Source organism: Trifolium pratense, linkage group LG2, assembly GCF_020283565.1.
Source record: "Trifolium pratense cultivar HEN17-A07 linkage group LG2, ARS_RC_1.1, whole genome shotgun sequence".
Classification (NCBI taxonomy): Eukaryota; Viridiplantae; Streptophyta; class Magnoliopsida; order Fabales; family Fabaceae; genus Trifolium; species Trifolium pratense.
The window spans coordinates 25,915,405-25,938,523 of NC_060060.1; the positions used below are offsets into that span (position 1 = coordinate 25,915,405).

Consider the following 23,119-nt stretch of genomic DNA (forward strand, 5'->3'; position numbering starts at 1 on the left):
GGAGAGTGGCCGTCAGTGGACGCAGAGAGAGAAAGCTCCTTTGGATAAAGCAGGCCACGTGGCTGCTTGTGATTGGTCCGGTGGATTTTTATGATTTTTATCCTTTGAACTCAATTATTTCGTTGAAAATTAATTTTTTAATTTTTAATTTTTATACCAAAATTCGTGATTTTTTTTTCTCTACAAATAGAGACTTGGTTCATTTCATTTGGACACAGAAAAAAAAACCAAATTTTACACTATCTTAATCTATTATTTACCTTCTAATTAGTCTTTCTTTTGAAGTTTTAATCTTTTTTTTAGTGAAATGGATCCCAACAATTCTTCTAATTATCCCAACAATTCTCAAAATCCCAACAATTCTCAAAATCCCAACAATTATCAAAACTCCAACAATTATCAAAACCCCAATAATTATCAAAATCCCAACAATTATCAAAATTCAAATCAATTTTTCAATCAACATCCTCAAAACACACCTAATTTTGGTTTAACACCAAATTTCATCGTATTAATTATGTAACTTGTGTGTTGTATTGCATTTTAAGTTAATTTGTATCGTATTAATTACGTTATTTGTATGATGTATTGCATTTTAAATTAAGAAAATAAAAAAAAAATTTAAATAAATTTTGTTAAGTGTATTATTTTAATTTAATTTTAATCGATAATTATAATGTTATTTAATCATAAAAACAAAAATTAAAATTTAAATAAGAATATGAAATAGAAAGTGGTGGGATAGAGAAAGTGGTGGGGTATGGTGTTGAATATAAAAACCATTGGAGAGGGTAAAAGTTGAATGTGTGTTGAATGATTAGGTGGAAGAAAGAGAAAATGATGTGGAGTGAAAAAGTGGGTGTTGAATATAAAATGGTGTTGAGACCATTGTGGGTAGTCTAAGAGCTACTGGTTCCTTTAATAAAGTTTTTTCGTGATTCAATTTTTATTTTGGTCCAACCGTGTTGAATAAAATAAAGCCAAATGATAAAATGTACTCAAATGATACTCAACTTAATATATGAATGATATAGTATGGGTTGAACGAGGGGTGGTAGGGGAGGTGCATATGTTGAAATGCTTCCATCTTTGCAACGTTTTATGTTGGGAGCTGATTTTAATTCCATTCGAGTAGCATACTTGGATGGGAAGAATGTTTTTTGTTTAGTGATAAAAAAGAGGATATGTTCAGGTTGATGGTGTCTTTGTTTATCTTCGTATAGCGGAGGACGTTAGTTCTTGGCCGTTAGAAGAAGTGGTGACTACGGATTTTGACAATTCGGCATCTAGTTGTGATTTGGATTCGATAGAGGAGCATGAAGTGATCGATCATGAGGATCCCAATGAGGTGGAGGGGTTGATCCATGATATTAATGAAGAGTGGCGTCAGGTTGAGGAGAATGTGATCTCTCATTCAATGGCTTGTTCAAAAAATTTAGATGAGAAGGAGACAACTTTAATGAATTGGAGGTTTCACAAATTTGAATTACAAGGAGCTTTGAATCATTATTAAATCAAGATTTAGTCAAACAAAACCAAGATGAGACATATGCCTTTTTTTGTTTGGTTTACGATAGAGTTGAAAATCGAACCTACAACCTCTAGCATAATACACAAACCTCTCACCACTAGACCAAATCTAGTGGCTTAGAGGAGACATATGGCTTTAATGAGGAGGAGAGAGTGGGATTTTGTGCTAATGTTAATAATAATAATATGGAAGTGGGGTGTGTGTGGCGAGAAAGAAGATGTGGATAGTCTTATTGGGCTTAGAGATGGAAGTAGAAACATGTTGGGGGATAAGGTGAAGGTGGGGGTTCAGCAAGTGAAGGGGTGAGTGAGGGCTGTGGGTCAGTAAATGGGTTGCACATTTCAGGCCCAGATATAGGCGTCGGGGGTGCAAGGGAGGTGAAGTTAGCTGACCGAGTGTGGGGCGGTGTAGCTTCGGATGTGGGGTGTGTTAATGGTATTGAGGTAGTATTGGAAAGTCTGGGTGGTACAAAGATTACACATGGGGTCATGGGGTGCAGGTAGTAAATTGGGCACAGGAAAATATAGAGCAAAAGAAGTCCAAATTGAAAAAATGATTTTAAAACACCTCAATTTGTTGCTAGACTCACTTCGATGACGATGATGACCATTTTCTTTTTGACGAAAGGACTGTGTTATTGGCTATGGTAAAAGTGAAAAAAACATCAGGTTCGTGGAAAGAAATCAAATTCTCGTTCTTTCTTCTCAAAATAGCCCTTCTACTTCTTCTGATATGGTTACTTTTTCCAATAGCAAAGATTGAAGGAATTAGATGAATGTGCATACTTATGAGGAGGCAATAGTAGATGACGTTTGTTGGATTGAGAGATTCTATTAGGGTAAAATGTGTGTTTGGTAATGTTAGTGAATTTAAATTTTAGTCCCTAGAAAAAATTTCCTTTCAATTTACCCTTTTAATTTCAAATGACTTTGGTTTCAATCCTCAATATGGCCATGTCGCACAAAAACGCTGATATGACCAGAATCAGCTGACTGGACCGGCTACCACGTGTTCAAAGGGCACTACTTGGAAAATTACATGGATGACTAATCTTTCGTATCTTGTGAAACCCAAATAAGTGGTGAACTTCCCTAAGAGTTTTAACACTGCTGTATGCCAAAGACAATGATCGAACTCCAGAACTTTGTTAAGCTAGAAGTGACCCGCACTGTTTCATCTAAATACTCTTGGGTTCCGAAACGCCCCTTTTAGTCAAAATAGAAAAATAAAAAATGATAGAAAAAGGTTTTAATGTTGTAAAAATAAAATAAAATGAAACATGGTGTGTAGCTGAATTGGCATAATCTAGGCCTTTCAAATGGACACAAATACAGCCAAATCCTTCCATTCTTTCTAGAACCATCCGCCATATCTTCATAAACCCTTCTCTCCCTTTCAAAGGGTTTTTCAATTCCCATTTTTCACTCTCTCTCTCTCACACACATTAACACACGCCACAAAAGATAACGTTAAACAAAACCTCACTCAATAATGGCACCTGTGCTTAGCAGAACCATGGCCGCCACTGCTTCTCTCGCTTCCCTCCCTTCTTCTTCCTCCTTTTCACTCTCAAGACCTTCTTCCGGTCTCAGAACTGCTTTTCTCCCGCCGCAACCGCCTCGTAGAAAGTGCGTATCTTCAACCGCCGCTTTGAAGTGTAAGCATCAAGCCAGAAGAGGTAGACTCTCTGTTCGATGTGAGGCTGCTGTCGCAGAGCCGGAAGAAGCCACTGGCGAGAAGTTTGAGTACCAAGCTGAGGTTTGTTTTGAGTTCTCAAGTCGTTTATCAATTTATTTACCTTTTTGCCCTTCTGGGTCGCGGTTTTTGGATTGTTGGTGGGTTAAAGTTTCAATTTTTAGTAACTTGGTTTGGAATTTTTACATCTGAATGGAAATGAAAGGGTTAATTTTTAAAAGGGTTAGTGAGTTTTGCTTAAGGAAGTGAATTTAATTTGTTATTGTTTATGTTTATGCAGGTGAGCCGTTTGATGGATTTGATTGTTCACAGTCTTTATAGTCACAAGGAAGTTTTTCTTAGAGAACTTGTGAGGTAATTTGGAATTTTACAATTTAGTCCATTTTATGCTTACACCGATTTGAATTATGTTACAATCTATGATGCACAAACACTACTCGGATTAGGCGTGTCTAGGTGTCGGACAGACGGACAACACCGACACATATGATTATATTGAATTATGTAATTTAATCAAATTATTATCAGTGTCGAATTATCGGTGATGAAGTGTTAGTGTCCGTGACTGTGCTTCACAGATTACAATTGACTTAGTTGTTTAGTGTTTATTAAGTGTATTACTCTAACTTTATTGCGTGGAACTTCATTTGACTTAGTTGTTTGTTATCTTTGACTTGTGCAGTAATATTTCACTCTAGTTACATGTGTGTGCAGTGCAGCAATTTGATTTTGTTTTTTTGTTGGTTTTGTTTTGGATTTCAGTAATGCTAGTGATGCTTTGGACAAGTTGAGGTTTTTGAGTGTGACCGAACCTTCTTTGCTTGGGGAGGCTGGAGAACTAGAGATTCGAATCAAGCCTGATCCGGACAACGGAACTATTACTATAACGTATGTATGCTTATTGTTGTGGCTTCTATTTTGTTTTACCTTTTGGGGGGATTGTGCAAGGTAATTTAACTGTTATCTTGTGATATTGCAGAGATACTGGTATTGGAATGACCAAACAAGAGCTCGTTGATTGTCTTGGAACTATTGCTCAGAGTGGTACCTCAAAGTTTTTGAAGGCACTGAAGGTAATTTTTATGATACTTTAACTGCTCAGTGAGATTATTTGTGTGATACTTTGATGATTAATCTTTAACATTTGTGTTTTGGTTTTTCCCCCAATCTTTCAGGAAAACAAGGATCTAGGAGCAGATAATGGTTTGATTGGTCAATTTGGTGTTGGATTCTACTCTGCATTTCTTGTTGCTGACAGGGTATTGTGTGGATTTCTCAAGTGTTTCCTCTGTTGACGAATTTTCTGATTTTAATACTTTTGTAATTGATTGACTATATATCTGTCAATGAAAATCAGGTTGTTGTTTCTACAAAGAGCCCTAGATCAGATAAGCAATATGTATGGGAAGCTGTAGCTGATAGTAGTTCTTATGTGATAAGGGAAGAAACTGATCCTGAAAAGATTCTGCGCCGTGGTACACAGATTACACTTTACTTAAGAGTGAGTGATATTTTTTCTCATTTTTCTTAAGCACAGTTTGTATGTAATGCAAGATATACTATCATCTCATATTTCTGTATTAGACATGGTTCTAAATTTCTGTTAACACAGTATCATCCGAACTCGTATAAAAGAATCATATTATCTGAAATGAGCATGTGATTTCGACAACATTTTAATGCAAACTTGTAGTTAGATCCCCAAATTGTTGGTCTAGTGAATGATAAGTATTCATTTCCAGTATTACATGTTGGCAAATGCTAACATGTGCCTTAAGGGCACATGATAAGAAATTCAATATAGAAATATTTGTTCTAAAAGTCGTGCATTCAACTTCACAAAGATTAAAATGTATTTTTCAATGCAAAAATTCTACTTTTGGATCCTTAACAGGGGACATGTTGGACACTTGTTAGCCAGACCCTCCATTTTTAATGTCAACTCAAGATTTATTAAGTTGTTTATATGTTACTGTCTTCATAAATTTGAACCTTTTTTGTTGCTTGTCCAGCCGGATGACAAGTACGAATTCTCAGAGCCAAGCAAAATTCAGAGTTTGGTGAAGAATTACTCGCAATTTGTTTCCTTCCCGATCTTTACATGGCAAGAAAAGTCTAGAACTGTGGAGGTAATCAAACTTTTTCTTGTTATAGACTTCTGTCATACTGTTGTTTCTGATAATTATTTTGCAAATTCTTGCATGTGCTAGTGGTAGTTCTCTACTTTCATGCATCACTCATTAACGATAATGATAGATAGACTGTGGTATACTTTCCCCTTTGCTCACTGTTAGTGATATGTGTCTGTTTCATGGACAATTATTTATATAGAAGGAATCACATTAGAGTTACTTATGTAGCATTAATTTCCAAATCTTTCAATCTCATATGTAGTGCTTGTTGTGATATCATAACTCACTTAATTTTAGTGCTAAATTATATTTTGGTCCCGTATCTTCATATTAAGTTTCAATCTGGATTATTTTATTTTTTTGGTTCTAAAATGGCTACTTATTTTTTGTAAGTTATATCAATGTTGTCCTTTCTGTTTAAAATGTGGTCCATAGACGACCACCTTGGAACAATGGCTTTTGCAAAATTAAGGACTATTTTATAACTGAAAAAAGAGCCATTTTTGTATATCTTTTGTGGACACTCATATTGTGTTTGTGTTTGATTGATTTCTGTGTTTGATATATCCGAAATTCCACAAAATTTTCTTTGAAAACGCAAATCAGCTTCTTGATTAAATGTTGTTAATTCCACGGTTTAATCAATTATATTTACATACTTGCGAATATCAATTATTTTACAGGCTCACTCGTCTGAATTTGATTTTTTCATGATCTTTCAGACCCTTTAGTACTGTAACATTTTTTTTATTTAATCAATTATTTTTAAGCAAACGCACTCTGTCCCTTAACTGTGTTTAACACGAATGTTTTGAGGCAATTTCTTCGTTTGCAAAACTAATTATGTTGTTCCATGAAATTCACTCACACTTTTTTTACTGTGTCGTGATTTACCTGACTGCTGCAACTACAGATAATACTATTCTTTAAATTTTAACTCTATTTTGGTAAGTTAAACAGATTATTTTTGTAATTGCGTAGGGTGCGTGAGAAACTGTGTATATCTTTTGTAAAATAAGGAACCATTTTTTTCTGATCACATTTAGCTTGCTTTTGGGTTTTGTTGAATGGGTGCTTCCTTATATTTACTTAGAAGTTGATTGTGATATTATGTTTAATAGCAGCAAGCGTGCTCTTTTAGTGTATGTTTGGATGGAGGATTTTGGAGAGGAGGATTTACTTTTCTTTTTAAATTGAGGCCGCTATAGAATATTTTAAAAATGAATTAAGTGTGATTGAAGTATTACTTTTCTTTAAAAATTCTGGACACTAAAAATCCTCCAAAATCCAACTTCCGAACATATCCTTAGAACCTTAAGAAATTTGTCTCCATCTTGAATGGGGGAAAATCTTGTTCCCTTCTCATACAGAATCTTCATATTATCTTTTTTACTACTGGAGCTTATAGAATTATGTACCATGAAGGAGTGACATTTGAATCAGCTCTTAGTTGTCACCATTAATTAATTTGAAATTAACAGGTGGAAGAGGAAGAAGCACCTAAAGAAGGCGAAGAACCAAAAGCAGAGGTATCTAGTGTTGTATTTCTCGATATCAGTGTTGTACTTTATTTTTTCAAATATGTTACCAATACCAAGTATGCTTTTTCCCTTTCTCCAGGGTGATATAAAGAAGACAAAAAAGACTAAAACTGAGAAGTATTGGGATTGGGAATTAGCCAATGAGACAAAGCCAATATGGGTGAGTTTGAGCTATATTGTGGTGCCGATACCCTGTGTTTTTCCTATAATCTGTTTGTAGTGCCACTTTGATTGACGTGCTTTTGCCACTAAATTGTAGATGCGGAGTTCAAAGGATACTGATAAGGAAGAGTATAACGAGTTTTACAAGAAGACTTTTAATGAATTCTTAGAACCACTTGCATATACTCACTTCACTACTGAGGTATATTGATAATAACTTAGGCTCTGAGAAGCAGAGCATTTTCTTTTGGCATTCATCAATTTGACCGAGTTTCAAACTGTGCAGGGTGAGGTTGAGTTCAGAAGCATTTTGTATATTCCAAGTATGGGACCTCTCAACAATGAAGAAGTAGTTAGCCCTAAAACAAAGAACATACGTCTGTATGTAAAGCGTGTGTTCATCTCAGATGATTTTGATGGTGAACTGGTGAGTTTACTGGGAGCTTCAAATCGCAGAATTTTGTCTTGTCCATCATATTTACGTTGATGCTGTAATATCTTTTTTTTCCATGATAAGTTGTGTATTATACCAAGTCACAAGTCCTTTGTGTGAATCTACATGTTTAAAACATGTGCAAGCTGTTTCGGAAAAAAAAATGTGCAATCTGCAAGTTAAGGCACATTTGTGTCCAAATGCTTCTTTCATATTCGAAAAAAGATGAGCAAGAAGTATTGACAAGAAGAAACAAGGCATACATTAGAACATGTGTTCTTTAATATTCTGTTTGTTTGTTTGTTGAGTTGCCCTTTTTTATAATTTTGCTGTTATTTTGCAGTTTCCACGTTACTTGAGCTTTGTGAAGGGTGTGGTTGATTCAAATGACCTTCCTCTGAATGTTTCCCGAGAGATCCTTCAAGAAAGCAGAATTGTAAGAAAACTACATCTTATGCTGCAAATATGACCAACTTTTCATGTGATGAAGAAGAATGATAGATATGCCTTTTTGGGTTATCTTTTATGCCTTTTCCTTTTTCTTTCACTACTAAATCGTGTTGCACTGATATTATAATTTCAGGTAAGGATAATGAGAAAGAGACTTGTTAGGAAGACATTTGATATGATTCAAGATCTTGCTGAAGGAGAAAATAAGGAGGTCAGTTTCAACAATTTAGTTTCTCTCGTTGTTCAACCTGAATTGAGTGTGTCTTTATGGACTAAGAATATGATCTACCTTTTTTTGAACATTAGAATATGATCTACCTTGATTTCAGGATTACAAAAAATTCTGGGAGAACTTTGGTAGGTTTATTAAGTTGGGATGCATTGAAGACAGTGGAAATCATAAGCGCATAACACCGCTGTTGAGGTTTATCACTTCCAAAAGCGAGGATGAACTTAAAAGCCTAGATGAGTATGTTGAAAATATGGGTGAAAACCAAAAGGCTATCTATTACCTAGCAACTGACAGCTTGAAAAGTGCAAAGTCTGCTCCATTTTTAGAGAAATTGGTTCAAAAAGATATTGAGGTATTTCTATATAAATGCATATGTAGGTTAATTTTGAATTCTGTTTTAATTTCTTGTTAACTTACAGCTTTTATATGTATATTGTTGTAGGTTCTTTATTTGGTTGATCCCATTGATGAGGTTGCTATTCAGAACCTACAAACATACAAAGAAAAGAAATTTGTTGATATCAGCAAGGAAGATTTGGAATTGGGTTTGTATTTTATTTTTCTTCTACCTAGTTAACATATGCTTAAATACTATTATGCTAATTGGGATTCAAATGTGGTTAATCACAATATTTTCTTAAATTAGGTGATGAGGACGAAGTCAAAGATAGGGAAAACCAGCAAGTATACAATCTACTTTGTGATTGGATAAAACAACAGCTTGGTGATAATGTTGCAAAAGTTCAAATCTCTAAGCGTTTGAGCTCATCTCCATGTGTGCTTGTCTCTGGCAAGTTTGGTTGGTCTGCAAATATGGAGAGGTTAGGCATTGACATAAAAAGCCATTCTTCTAGTAGCTAACAGAAAGTTTATCATTTGACTGGTCTAAGGCTTACATAATCTGTAATTCCCTTTTTTTCAGATTAATGAAGGCACAAGCTCTAGGAGACCAGGCAAGTTTGGAGTTTATGAGAGGGAGGAGAATATTGGAGATTAATCCAGATCATCCCATTATCAAAGATTTAAGTGTAAGTTGATATTATAATCCTAGTTGTTATTAATTTACATGCTATGGTTAGTAGTAGAAGTGTATGGTTATCTTAGACAAACTTTACCTGCTATATACGTAATTTGGCCGAGTTGTAATCTTAGTTCCACAAAATTTTGAAAACAAAAATCTCAGAAGTCTAATAAGCTTGAGATTTGCAATATAAAGTTTTTTTTTTCTTCTAAGGAATTGCAATATAAAGTTGTCTACTGCTTTCTCCTGATATGTTTTATTCGGCTTTCTGGTTTCCCTTACTCTTGACCATACTTGATGTTCTGTATGAAAACAATATATTTGCGTTTATTTATGTCCTGAGAATGTTGTTTGAAATGTCAACAATTTCTGGACATGTTTTATTGGTTGAGCCTAACAACTCACTTAGGGGTAAAGACATGTTAATCGGTAAATTTTACTATATTCATGATTTTTTTTTTCATCGGTTGAGATTCATTAATTTATCCTCTTAAGTTGCACACTAGAGGAGTTGGATCCAAATCCAATGACTCATCATATTGGGCCAAAAGCTATTGAAAGCTGAATTTTCAAGATACATATTGAGGCAACTGAATTTGCATGTGATTTTGACCTTATTTAATTAAGGAGAATGTTAACTTGTGCCCTTAAGGGCACATGTTAAGAAGATAAATGTGGAAAAAATTTATTGAACTTGTGCCCTTTAATTAATTGTTTTTCTTTTAGGCTGCTTGCAAGAATGCTCCTGACAGTAGCGAAGCAAAGAGAGCTGTTGAACTCTTATACGATACTGCACTAATTTCCAGTGGATTTTCTGTAAGTAAAAAAATAAAGATTTTATTGTTCTTCATGTAACTTGTCAACTACAGTTTGCGCTAACTGAGTTTCTTAATAATGCAGCCGGAGAGCCCTGCCGAGTTGGGAAATAAGATTTATGGAATGATGGCGTTGGCCTTGGGAGGAAGATGGGGTAGAACAGAAGATGAGGAGGGAGATGCACCAGCTGATGCTGATTCAAAGGAAAATGAGAGTACAGAAACTGAAGTTTTTGAACCATCTGAAGTCATAGCTGAAAATGATCCATGGACAACAGATTAGGTGTCTTATCCTCTTCATCCTTCAATTAGCATAAATTAATTTTTAATATTATTTTTGGCAATATAGTGAGTGATGATGCATACTGAGGCAATAGGAAAGGGAGAGACCTTGAATCTTCGTCATATGATTGATTTCTCAGTGCTGGAAGGAAACATGTAATATCTTGTGTAACAATATGCCATAAAGGAAGTGATCTTATGGGGCCTTTCCCAATAAAATTTAGATCCAGTGTCAGTAGTTTAGAACATTTTTGTTACTGGATGTGTCATTATATCATTCTTTAAGGTCTGGAAATGTAATGTAGAATTTTATGTAGTTTAAAGCAGTTGTCTTGCGTTTCAGTTTTATTCCAAGTATAATAACACCATTTTTCATCTGAAATTTCAAAATTTATAGGTGGTACGAGAACTGAGTTTTCATACCGAGTTAAAACTGTTTTTTGGAAGTTCACCTATGACTTTCAAATTCATAAAAAAATAAAACAGTAGAAATACAGCCTATACGATGTCATTTTGAAAACATGCTAATAGTTGGGACTGTTGGGATGGAGTAGGCCTCAAGTAAATTCTGCAGCAATGTTTGCAGAATTTGGCTTTCATAAGTTAAGTAAGGGATAGCGAGTCAAGTCAGCCAAGCGATTGTAGATTCTTGGAACATGGGTGAAGGTGATCTCCTTAAAGTGCTTGATCAGGTCAATAGTAACTACTCTTACGGATGATATTCTCGACTTTCCTTGCTAGGTAAAGTTAACAAAAAAAAAAAGCAATAAGTAGGATTGCGAGCTTTTGGCCAAGCTTTTTTTAGGTGTAGAAGCTCTTTTAATCATAAAGCTAGAAATAATAGCTTTTTAAGTTAGTGTTTTTCTCAATTTTATTATTTTTATAACATTCGATGACTAAGTAGCAGAAAGGTAAAGTTAGAAACGAATTTCTTTTGAAATTAAACTCTTTTCATTGTGACATTAGCTAGTGCCAATCTATCTTCCATTTGAATTGGAAGTAGAAAAGGTTTATTTTAGTAGGTACTGCAGTTGTTCTATACCATGTGATGTCAGGTTTAGACCAGGGGAAGAAACCAATGTGTTGTGACACAAATGTATGTGCAATTGACAATTTTCATGTACCAAAACAAATTTTAGCCGGCACATAAAAACAACTTTAAGGTATCACAAGCAACTGCACTTGCCAAATTTGGCCTGTTCCTCAGAACAAGTCAAATGGTTCTTGCTATGCTAGAACATCCCCTCTATGCTGGAGTACCATGGCAACAAATTATACATTCCAGAGTTAACAAGACATACTATTAAATTAAATCACCTAAGAATTATCAAAAAAATAAATTTAAATCACCTAAGGATGGCTTATATACACATGGTGAATGATGCTTTTGCATGAGCAACAACTTGGTCCCCAAATTCATGTGACAAGATTATAAGTGACCCAGAGCAACCAATTCTAGAAAGAAAATATGGCTTCATTTTCAGTGGAAGAATTCATAGGTAATGGAGTTTTGAAAGAACTGCTCCAAAAATTGTTGGAAGAAGGTTGGGATGATGTACCAACATTGAAGGTTATGGGTTCAGAGGATATGGATTTACTATACATGACACAAAAGCAAAAGGTTTGTCATCATTATCATTACCATTTTTTAAGTTTACCACCATATATAATCTTATCATTCAATCATATTATAAAGATGGAAAGCGTTGTCCTGTACTATCTTTGTTCTATTCTATCATATACAGTTCTGTTCAATATTTACTGTTTTGCGAATCAAACCACCCTATATGCTCTAAACGTATTTTTCCCTCCAATGCCACAGGAAGCACTTACAATCAGATGTTACCTACATGATAGAACATTGATGCAATATGCAGATAAAATGGAAGAAAGTGGCCAAATTCTCCAAGAGCTTCTTAAATTAAGCACTAATGATCTTATTTCCATTTTTGAAATGAAAAGAGGCCACATTGCACGTTTCATTAACAAAACAAGATGTGATGATTCTTTCAAATTACAAAAACTTCCTCTTAGAAGAAGATCAAGCATAACAATGCATGGAGATGATAGCATCCTAAAGAGTAATAATGGATCAAATTATACCTCTAGTAATACTAATAGTAGTACAAAATCACATATAAGAAGTAATAATGCTGGTAATTATGATGAACAATCAATATTAATTGATTTGAAGATTAGAGATGGATATGTTTTTAAAGGGATTGTAGCTTCTGAACCATCTGAGCCTAGAGCTTGTGGTTGTGTGAAACCACCTCAAGTTAGTGACCAAGTTGCTTCTTATGGTTCTATTGAGAATATTTCAGTTCAGAAATTAACTCCTGAGTATAAGATTGGTATGGAACCATTGGTGAAACTTAAAACTCCGCCGTTTAAGGCTTCGGAGTTGTGGCGAGATAAACCGGCTGTTATCTTTTGTCTCCGAAGACCAGGGTAAGCACTTTTTTATTTTATTTACGGTAAACATTAGTATTGTTAATATTATCGTAGGTTGTAGATTGAACTCTCGACCTAAATTTTAATTTTAATCTGAAGCATCCTAAATTTTTATTTTAGTTAAATTGCACTTTTGACTCCATATTTTTCACAAACTTATACATATTTGTATACTACCATATATGAATATAGGATATTTAAACATTTTAAATTTGTTATATATGTTATGTGTAAATATTTATATACTACCATTTATGTCCCTTGAATTTGAAAACAGGTGCATCATGTGTAGAGCTGAGGCACACCAACTTTATTCAAGAAAACCCATATTTGATTCACTTGGTATTCAACTATTTGCAGTTCTTCATGAGGACATAGAATCAGAGGTAATTAATAACCAAAAATCTTCACTTCAGCCATAGTATTTTGTTTCGTTCAATTCAACTAAATGTATGTTTGGATAAACAACTTATTTGCAGCTTATAGCACAATCACTTATCATTATAAGTAAGGCCGGCCCAGAGGGCAGGCAAGCTGGCTATGGCCAGGGCCTTAACATTTTTAGGGCCTAGAAAATTTATAATTTTATCAGGCGCGTCATTCAAACCATATGTTACCGACATCTAATATTATGAAGTATTAATTGGTGTAGTGGTAGCTTACTTTTGTTAAAAAAACATATGAATTTCGCTAATTTATTTTAATTTTCAAAGGGCCTCTTTATGTAATTCACCCGGGACCTCGAAATGTGTCGGGACGTCCCTAATGATAAGCGTTTACGTATAAGTTTGCATAAAGTATTTTTATAGCAAAAGATAAAATAATGATAATTGTTTTTATATATATATGCTACGATCTGTTTTCATAAGCTATATTAGAGAATTTATGAAAATAAGTTAAAAAACACTTATGAAACAGGTGAAAGATTTTTGGCCTAGATATTGGGGTGGTGTTGTACTTCTTGATCGCAGCAAGGACTTTTATAAAGCTCTTGGTGGTGGAAAATTACCCAAGGAGAATTTTTTATCAGGATTTTTGCTGAATCCAAAAGCACTTTCCAATTTCAAGCGTGCAAAAACCATGAACTTTGAGTACAATTTTAAAGGTGAAGGTGAAATAAAAGGTGGACTTTTTATTATAGGGAGTGGAAAAAATGGTGTTGCTTATCAGTTTATAGAGAGGAACTTTGGTGATTGGGCACCATTAGCTGAAGTCATTGAAATTTGTACTCAAATGCAGAAGGTAACAACAGTTTTTATTTGATCATTTTCTATGATAACATGGTCTATGAAACATCGACACAAAAACTAATTATGACATGGAAAATCAAAATAGTTAAAAATAAAATAAAAAATTGATTGAATGTAATTGCACGTGTTAGTGTCAGTATCAGAAGTTGAATAAGCCTTCAACTAAGTGTCGGTGTTACACACATATATATCTTGGATTTTATCTTTAGAGGAGTGTTAGCAAATAGCAGCACACTTTTTTATAGTTAAAGTTTATGTGAATCTCCGGGGGCTGGCCCCGACAATTTGGATGCCCAACCGAATATTAAAAATGAATCACTTAATAAAAAATTCAAAAAACTGAGAATAATACTAATTGAAATTGTAAATAACATCAATAACATATAAAATAGTAATTTTTGTAACTATAACATATAAAATATTTATATTCTAATCAATAATAACAAAATATCTTCTTGCAATTTAAAAAAAGCATTCATTCTACGGTGGAACGGAGAAGGGAAGATACATGCATTTCGTTTGTGTATGAAACATGGCAAACCTTTCTTTTGTTTATTTTATTTTTCTAAAAAATACATCTAACCACTTTAAATTGGACGAACAAAAATAATTTTAAAAATTATGAGACTTATTATTTTTTTAAAAGACCTACTACTCCTTAGAACCGTCCTTATGAATCTCACTAAATTATGTGAATCCCATATAGGTTAGGTATACCCCAAATGATTTCTTACCAATAAAATAAGTGCATCAAAAAATGTATGTGGGTTACAAGCATTATTTTTATTATTTTAGTAATTTATTTAATAAATCTTTTGAACATGATGCAGAACAAACAAGAAGGTCAAAGGGAGTTTGTACTACATTGAAAAGTTTCAACAGATTGAATATGTTGGAGTTGGCATGCATTTAGTTATTATTTACTAAAACTAAACTGCTTGTAGTTCCATCACTAGCACATCCAGGGTACCTTTTTTATACAATATTATTAGGTGTTAGTTCATGCAGATTTAATTTAATTAATGAAACTCTATTATTTGAATCTATTTTCCCCCACCAGAAATTATTGTACTTATCAGTTATCAACTCGGAGCAGTAAGGGAAGAAATAAATTTTCAATAGTTTTTTATCATATCACTATTTTTCGTTAATTTTACTCTTAATTTGAGCAAAATATGAACTACATTTACCGGACGTATAGAACATGCATGTATTTATACTCGTGGTGTTTTAAGGTTTTTTTAGGCTTTCTTGGATATGGGAATGGATAGAAAAGATTAACTTGGGTGGTTGTTAATTTGACATACTATTGTGTGGATTATCTGAAATTCTCAAAATGATGTATTATTTTCAAAAGGAACATTTTCAGTCGAGTGTCTGGTTGATATGGTGAATTTTTTTATCTTGGAAGTGGTTTCCAGGTAAAACCCCCTAGCTCCCCCTGTTCCTTCTACGAGTGAGGTATCCACCCTACTTTATGTTCGAATAGGTAGAGTTTGTTGCGGTGTCATGTTGATCTTGATGAGTCGGGGGATTGAAAGCTCTCTTGTTGCTTTGTCCTACCTGTGATTGACCCTTGCCTTTCTCATCCTGAGAGGGTATTCTTCTGGTGGATTGTACTTCTGATACATCTTTGTATTTTTTACCTCCTCTTGTACTTTTCTAATATTAATGAAAAATATATTTTTAATAGTTTTTTGACCTCCTTTTGTCATTAATATATATTTTTTATAACTGTTGTAAATAATATATATTTTTTTACACACAAAGTAGAGATATTAAAGTTTGAACTTTAATCGTAGCGTCCGACCAAATAATTTCGATATTTCTACCCATTGAGCTATGATTTGTGGATGAAATTCACTTATTTTAAAGGAACAAAACACAATTTTTCAATATAAAGAGGACCAAAGCCTAAGAGCTCTTATTTCATATATATAAGATATACAAGGATTGTTAAAGCTGTGAACTAAAATTATTCAAGAATCTCCTTTTGGATCCTTACAACATCCAAGAATGATTTCCCTTTTATCTTGCTTGAAAGATATCCACTGAGAAAATCTTCAGCAGTAATTGTTTTGAATAATGCAGGTCTTTCAGGAGTAACAAGACTGGATATTGGACCTACGTTTCCTCCCTTACGAATATTGTGAAATGTAGCAATAGACATTCTCTCTTTCTCTGAATTAACCATTACTCGATGTTCAATGCTTCGGTAAATGCCATTGGTTATTATCTGCCACATCACATTTAAAATATTACTAGTAATGTAGTAATATTATAGCATATTCATAAATTGACTTATTTAAGTTTATTTAATTATATAAATTTTGTGAGATTGTTTAAAAAAACTTATGAAATTAGCTTATGACTATTTTATAAATTTTTTTTCAGTTTGTTTCTGTAAGTTATCTAATTGGGTATCAAAATATCCTTGCAGCCATGCGGTTAATTAGAGCGGTCCGATCAAGATTGAATAATTTATATTTATATTTTAATTTCAAATTTTATATTAAATAAAAAATTAAAAATTGTCTAAAGATTTGAATTGTCCGATCTTAATTCAAAGGTACTGACTGCATCAATTGCCGACTGCACCTAACTGGATTAATCGCCGATTACACTTAATAAGTGCAAAAAAAATTAAGAATGTCCATCAATTTTTATTTTTTTTTAATGATAATTTTTAATTATTTTGTTTAAACACTATTTAAATCCAAATGATAAAAGAGGTGTGAATAATTGTGTTATAATTAATTACCTCCAAGGCATCTCCAACATTGACAACAAAAGCATTAGAGAGAGGATTGATAGGAATCCACATTCCATCTATTTTTATTTGAAGTCCTTGAATTTCATTGACTTGGAGAAGTATTGTAATGGCACTACCATCAGAATGTGGATTAAGTCCAATCACTTTCTCAGGTTGTGGACATGGTGGGTAGTAACCCATTTTTACTGCTTGACGTCCCTCCTCAAATAATTCTAGCAATTCATTTGGGTTTATCTTTAATGCTTTTGACATAAACTCAATGATCTTGTCATTCAGTTTTTTCAGTTCTAGATAATAGCTCTCTAGGTTATCCCTACAAGGTACCAAACACAAATTATACACTAAGGAAGGACACAAACACAAATACCAAATAAGACATGAACATCGATAGAAAAATGACATTGAAATTTATTTAAGAAAATGACATAGTTTAATGTAATTATGTCTCGGTATTATTTCAGTGTCGGACAGCGGCACATGTCCGATATGGGAACATGTTTCATCTGAAAAATGTATGTGCTTCATATCTTTATTCAGTTTTTTCAGTTCTAGATAATAGCTCTCTAGATTATCCCTACAAGGTACCAAACAAAAATTATACACAAAGGAAGGACACAAACACAAATACCGAATAAGACATGGACATCGATAGAAAAACGACATTGAAATTTATTTAAGAAAATGACATAATAATTTAATGTAATTATATGTATCTGTGTTATTTCAATTTCGGATAACGGCACATATCCAGTATAGACTCTGTTTGATAAAAATAACGGATAGATGATAAGTTAGTTGATAGCTTATACTATAAAAGGGAAAAATACAACACCTGTATGGTTGTGGGATAAGAGGAATTAGATGGGGATGCCTTCTGTGGAAAGGGAGAGTTTTAATGAAGAACATATCTCCCCATCTTAGCTTTTCTTCCTCTAATGCAACATACACCTGTCCAAACCCTTCCATATCTTGTGTTGTTTGCCAAAACTTCTTTTTCTCTTCCATAGGAAGGTTGAAAAATTGTTCTGTCCCAATTTTCACATTTTCGACCAGTAAAGGGTCCACTCCATGATTGATTATCTGCAATTGAATTAGATTAGTGGCTTTTTCTAACATGAAGAAGTTACTCATATTGTGCACGGTGAACAAGTCTCGAATAATATTATAACGAATCCGAATTTTATAAAATCGATCGTTGGATTGAAAGATTATATCATATAGATCATCCATATAAATTTTTTAGAAAAATTAAAAATCATTTGATATGTTATTGAGACCCATCAAAATTAACGGTATTTAATAAAAACTCATAAACCGTTAATCTTGAGGGGTCTCGATAACATATCAAATGATTTTCAATTTTTCTAAATTTTTTTATAAATGATCTATTTGATATAATCTTTCAATCCAACGGTCGATTTTGTAAAATTCGTATTCGTTATAATGTTATTCGAGACTTGTGCACCATGATAGCTTGTGCATGTTAGACTTGACCTAGATTAATCACTTATAAAAAATATCCCAACAAAAATATATAATTTAATTCATTTTGTAAAATTATTTTCAATTTGCTAGTATTTTTTAAAATTTATTTTAATAATATACGCTATGTTTCGGGTATGAACTTCTATCCCTCCACTTTATATATGTGAATTTCTAACTACTTTCCATTTCTTCTATCAATCCATTTTTTTAGTGCACAAGTCTCTCAAGTTGTGCGTAATGCATAAGTCACCGAAAACATTATAACGAATACGAATTTTACAAAATTCACCGTTGGATTGAAAGTTTATATCATATAGATCATCAATAATTTTTTTAAAAAAAAATTGAAAATCGTTTGATATGTTGTTGAGACCCATCAAAATTAACAGTTTATGGATTTTTATTGAATACCGTTAATCTTGATGGGTCTCAAAAAAATTTAAAAAATTTATGGATGATCTAAACGATATAAACTTTTCATCCAACGGTAGATTTTGTAAAATTTATGTTATAAAAATATCGAAGACTTGTGTACCATACACCACTTAATCAAGTGGTGCATGTTAGACAAAAAAATACATTAAATAACTAATATATTTGACTTGTTATCTGCATTTTCTTATCAAAGAAATTTATTATAAACCAGATATCTAAAATATATTTTTCTCTTGTATTAAAGATTGAAAGAATAGACAAAAGTAAAAAATAAAAAATAAGAAGGAATATATAGTAGTAATGATTCAACTCAAGAGGACAACACTAATGATTAGTTTGAAGTGGTGTTGCCAATTTTTTCACCTGCTAGTTTCTTGAATTGAAACACATGAAAACAAAAAGATCTCAAAACTAAATTATCAAAATTAGTCTTTAGCTTATGAGTCAGAGATATATACCTACCAATTATCAAAATTAAATTAAAGAAGAGGAAGGATTAACTCAAACCTGGAAGAAACCCCATTCCTTACAAGCTTTGTCTAACTTCTCTAGCTCAATTGAGTCTTCACATAGCAATATACCAAGGTCGATAATTGGTAAAGAGATTGTGTTTGATACAAGAACAGGATGTTGATTTAGTTGAAGATATTGTTCTGGAACTTTTGTAATGCCTTGCTTTGCCAACTCTTGCACTGAAGGAGCCAGGACAAAAGGATTACCACCCATTTTTTGAAACCAATTTTCTGTTTGGATGGATTTGAAGAGTGAAGAATGAGTATATAGACGAGGTTAATTTATATAGGAGAGGGATAATTATCTTATTAATAAAGAAATGCTAGATTAATCATTAATTTGATAAATCAGAACATGTTTTTTTTTTTATGGTTATGGATCTACAAATAAAAAAGCAAGTTCTATAAATTTAAGAGTTAAATATGTTTTCAGTCCATATAAAATTACCAAATTTTATTAAAAATCGTCGGATTCTAAATGTCAAAATGAAAAAAATCGTGTGTCAAACCATTAGATTTGGTTTAGTGGTGAGGAGTTTGGGTAGTACGTTAGATATCCCGGGTTCGATCCCTAACACATTGTAAACGAAAAAATAGTGTGTCATACTAAATGGTATTCATGAGACATTCATATCAAAAAAGAAATAAAGATAAAATAAATATTAGGAAAATTATCTTTTTACTTTTTTAGGATATATTTTTTAAATAATCTACATTTTTAAGATATTTAATACAAATATTTTTTTGACAAAGAATACAAATATTTTAAAATGAGTTTTTTTAATAATATATTTAATTAGTACTCCATCCAGAATAACGTTTAAACATTTCCAAAAATTATTAAATGTATTATATGATAAGTTGTTCGCCAGAGGATCAATGTCTAGTAGAATACCAAGTTTAAAAACATTGATTCTAAAAAATAAGTTTTTAAAAAATACTCCAAATACAAATTTTTTAAAAAATAAGTTGATCTCTTAATAATTTTTTTTATATCTTCAACAAATACTCCAAATACAATAGTTAGTATTAGTTAGTATGACCCATTTGTTTTTCACTCAAGTGTAACGACAATTATTGAGAGAGATAATGAATATTTAATTTGGTTGTAATAACGACAAGAGAAAATGGGTAGAAAGGTTTTGTTTTGTTTAATGTTTGATATTTTTTAAAATAAAAACCGAAAGTTGCAACAAAAAAAAAAAAAAACCGAAAGCTTATAACGATGGATTCTTGCTCAAGTGCCTCAACACAAATGTCACAACATCATTCGTACCCACCATGATTACCACTAAGCCATTAACTTTACATTAAAATATGAGTTTAATTGATATGCACCCAAGGTGTAAAATAGTTTTACACCATCGTCCAATAAATAACCATAATTTTGTTACGTCATGTCAAGAAAGTGGGGTGAAGTGGGGTGATGTGGCAGAAAACATGGTTGATATTGGTTGACGGTGTAAAATTACACCTTAAAGATATTAATTTTACACCGTCGGTGCATATCAATTAAATCCTTAAAATATATACAAATCGGTTATATACTAAAAAAAAATTAAAAATATATATAATTTTTTTAAGTAATCTAGTGGCTAGAAAATACACCTTAAAGATGAATAAGTGGAGTGTTAGGGTCAGGGGGTTCGAACTCCGACCCCTGCACATATGGTACGTACGATGTCTCTGCCAACCGAGCTAAACTTATGAGAACAATTAAATATAAAATTAATATTAGAAATAATTTTTTATATTTTTAAAATATTAATACAAAAGTTTTAAGATATTTTTATTTTATTTGTATGTTTAACTAATGCCTCAAAAATGACCGGTCAAACCTGCTGAAATGTAGTGTTTTGGTTAAATCGATGACATTTTTATTTTATTTTTTATTTTGTATTGTTTCTTTTATTAGGGCATATTTTTAATAATCCCACATGGTCTTCAACTTTTTGGAGACGCCCTTGTTGTCAGACTATGAATATTTTTTATGTTAATTATAAGAATGATTATATTTTTGTGTTATTTACAATTTAAATTGATGATGATTTTTTTTATAAAAAAATTTACATTTTTTAAATAAATGGCCACTTTTATATTTTGCACAGAGCCTCTAAAAACTTGGAGACCCCCCTGATCTTGATAGTGTAATCTAGAAAGCACCGACACTCCTCAGATTAGGCATGTCCGACACCGACACTTATAATTATACTTAATTATGTCATTTTTCCAAATTTTTATCGGTGTCGACGTGTTAGTGTCCGTGTCGTGTTCGGCGTCCGTGTCTATGTCTCTGCTTCATAGAGTGTAATTGATATACTCAATGTTTTGATCAGCTTCGTTAAGTTGTTTTTATGGAATTCTGGAATGAATTCAATATATTCATGGAGTAAGAAATATAGTTTTTTTTGTCAAGAGTAAGAAATATCGTAATAATTAAAATACCCATAAATAATGAATAGAATCATGTGCTAACATTTTTTTCCAATATTATTATGCTTATTTTATATATAGCTTCATAGCATTGCTCTATAATTTTGCTTTTTCTTTTTTCTAATGCATTGATTTGGCGAATAAATCTTCAATGAGATTTATATATTTTGATTTTTTACTCTACCTTTTTTTGATAGATATTCATATTGTATCCCTTAATATACACACATTTAATCTATTATAGGTAACATCAAACAGGTGTAAATAAAAATAGTTGAAATTATGTAAAAATGGTTTAAAATGTCCGTTTTACTAATTTAAACCAATATTTTCAAATAGTTAGCCTTTTCTATTGAATATATATAATTTACCAATATTTAATCAATATTTACGAATTGTGGGACTTGAACGGTTGTTGGTTGGAAGTGGATGTTGGTTCCTCGATCAAGGTTCGAGCGGGACTTGAACTTGATCATTTTGTCTTGAATAGTAATTCAATGTAAATTGACATCACCATCGATTTGAAAAGAATATGAAGAATTGTTGTGTGTGCCATAAAATAAAAAATTAGAATTTTTTTTGCAGCAATATTATTATGCTAGTTTACACCCATGCCAAGTGTGGAGTTTTGAACCCATGTGTGCAAGTTTCGCCCATATATGTGGGAGATTTGTGCCCATGCCCGTTTCTATGATTTTGGTGGTCTATGGGCAAACTTATAATTTGGGTCTAATTGGAATTCTTAAAAAATATTGAATTCAATTGTTAAAATCTTTTTTTTTTTTTTAATGAAATTACTTTCATTTCACAAACACGTGTGGGAGTGAAATTCAGTGTTCTTCATTGTTCTTGAGTGATGATCGAAAAAGCATAGAAAAATTGGAGATTGAATTGCTCTTGGAGAACAATTGTGAGCAATATATTCATTGGTAATTTTTCTAAATTTCATGTTCAAGGGAAGAGATTCGAAAGTGGGTAGAAACTAGAGATTGTTTTTTGTGAACTCTTAGAATCTATTTTCTTCTAAATTATTTGAATGTGTAAACATTGTATAGTTGATTGTAGAGGTACTCTCTTCTAGAAATAAGTCATTCTTGTTATTTGCACAGTTGAAATTTACTTAAATGTTGTTAGAATTGTTATTGTTTTTTATTACTTGGTGTTGATTGTCATTGAACTTTTTGTCTCACTCTTATTATTGTTAATTTGGACAAAGGTTCGAATTCACAACAAAAATCATAAATTCTCAAGATCCTTATTTTGTCTAGCATGGACAAATTTTCAAGATTCTTATTGAGTGTGATTCACAATATTTCTAAGTGCAACACACTCTAAATATACAGAATGTAAGTTGCACTTATAGATATTGCGAGTCAAAATAAACTTACTCTTTTATCATATGATTGTTTATATTTTTTTCCCGGCAATATTTATGTCTTTAAACCATTTTAGTTAATTTATTGGAGGGTGGAGTGACAATTCA

At 32.3% G+C, this 23,119-nt stretch overlaps 3 protein-coding genes across 3 annotated transcripts; 2 read left to right on the plus strand and 1 right to left on the minus strand.

The window, feature by feature from the left end:
* The first annotated feature begins 1,053 nt into the window (after nucleotides 1-1,053).
* On the plus strand, nucleotides 1,054-10,636 carry LOC123911573 (heat shock protein 90-5, chloroplastic). Its single transcript, XM_045963023.1, has 19 exons — nucleotides 1,054-3,289; nucleotides 3,507-3,580; nucleotides 3,989-4,114; nucleotides 4,206-4,299; nucleotides 4,402-4,485; nucleotides 4,584-4,727; nucleotides 5,239-5,355; nucleotides 6,840-6,887; nucleotides 6,979-7,059; nucleotides 7,159-7,263; nucleotides 7,348-7,488; nucleotides 7,838-7,930; nucleotides 8,078-8,155; nucleotides 8,274-8,528; nucleotides 8,619-8,721; nucleotides 8,823-8,997; nucleotides 9,099-9,204; nucleotides 9,924-10,013; nucleotides 10,098-10,636. The coding sequence occupies exons 1-19, from the start codon at nucleotides 3,023-3,025 to the stop codon at nucleotides 10,293-10,295; spliced, it is 2,379 nt and encodes a 792-aa protein (XP_045818979.1). The 5' UTR covers nucleotides 1,054-3,022; the 3' UTR covers nucleotides 10,296-10,636.
* A 2,396-nt stretch (nucleotides 10,637-13,032) lies between these two features.
* Nucleotides 13,033-15,005, plus strand: LOC123911578 (peroxiredoxin-like 2A). The gene is made up of 3 exons (XM_045963029.1): nucleotides 13,033-13,134; nucleotides 13,667-13,990; nucleotides 14,829-15,005. Exons 1-3 carry the CDS (start codon nucleotides 13,033-13,035, stop codon nucleotides 14,865-14,867), a joined length of 465 nt encoding a protein of 154 aa, XP_045818985.1. The 3' UTR covers nucleotides 14,868-15,005.
* A 779-nt stretch (nucleotides 15,006-15,784) lies between these two features.
* LOC123911575 (protein SRG1-like) lies at nucleotides 15,785-19,535 on the minus strand. The gene is made up of 4 exons (XM_045963025.1): nucleotides 19,199-19,535; nucleotides 17,604-17,851; nucleotides 16,760-17,084; nucleotides 15,785-16,234 (listed from the first exon to the last, which is right to left on the minus strand). Exons 1-4 carry the CDS (start codon nucleotides 19,415-19,417, stop codon nucleotides 15,974-15,976), a joined length of 1,053 nt encoding a protein of 350 aa, XP_045818981.1. The 5' UTR covers nucleotides 19,418-19,535; the 3' UTR covers nucleotides 15,785-15,973.
* Between the last annotated feature and the right edge of the window lie 3,584 nt (nucleotides 19,536-23,119).

Excerpts from the sequence above, each read along its gene's own strand:
- LOC123911573 (XM_045963023.1), top strand. The coding sequence starts at position 3,023 with ATGGCACCTGTGCTTAGCAGAACCATGGCCGCCACTGCTTCTCTCGCT. Across the intron at positions 7,264-7,347 it reads ATACTCACTTCACTACTGAG|GGTGAGGTTGAGTTCAGAAG; the intron begins GTATATTGATAA and ends CAAACTGTGCAG. Across the intron at positions 9,205-9,923 it reads CCATTATCAAAGATTTAAGT|GCTGCTTGCAAGAATGCTCC; the intron begins GTAAGTTGATAT and ends TTTTTCTTTTAG.
- LOC123911578 (XM_045963029.1), top strand. The coding sequence starts at position 13,033 with ATGTGTAGAGCTGAGGCACACCAACTTTATTCAAGAAAACCCATATTT. Across the intron at positions 13,135-13,666 it reads ATGAGGACATAGAATCAGAG|GTGAAAGATTTTTGGCCTAG; the intron begins GTAATTAATAAC and ends CTTATGAAACAG. Across the intron at positions 13,991-14,828 it reads TTTGTACTCAAATGCAGAAG|AACAAACAAGAAGGTCAAAG; the intron begins GTAACAACAGTT and ends AACATGATGCAG.
- LOC123911575 (XM_045963025.1), bottom strand. The coding sequence starts at position 19,417 with ATGGGTGGTAATCCTTTTGTCCTGGCTCCTTCAGTGCAAGAGTTGGCA. Across the intron at positions 17,085-17,603 it reads CTTATCCCACAACCATACAG|GGATAACCTAGAGAGCTATT; the intron begins GTGTTGTATTTT and ends GGTACCTTGTAG. Across the intron at positions 16,235-16,759 it reads ATGTTGGAGATGCCTTGGAG|ATAATAACCAATGGCATTTA; the intron begins GTAATTAATTAT and ends GTGATGTGGCAG.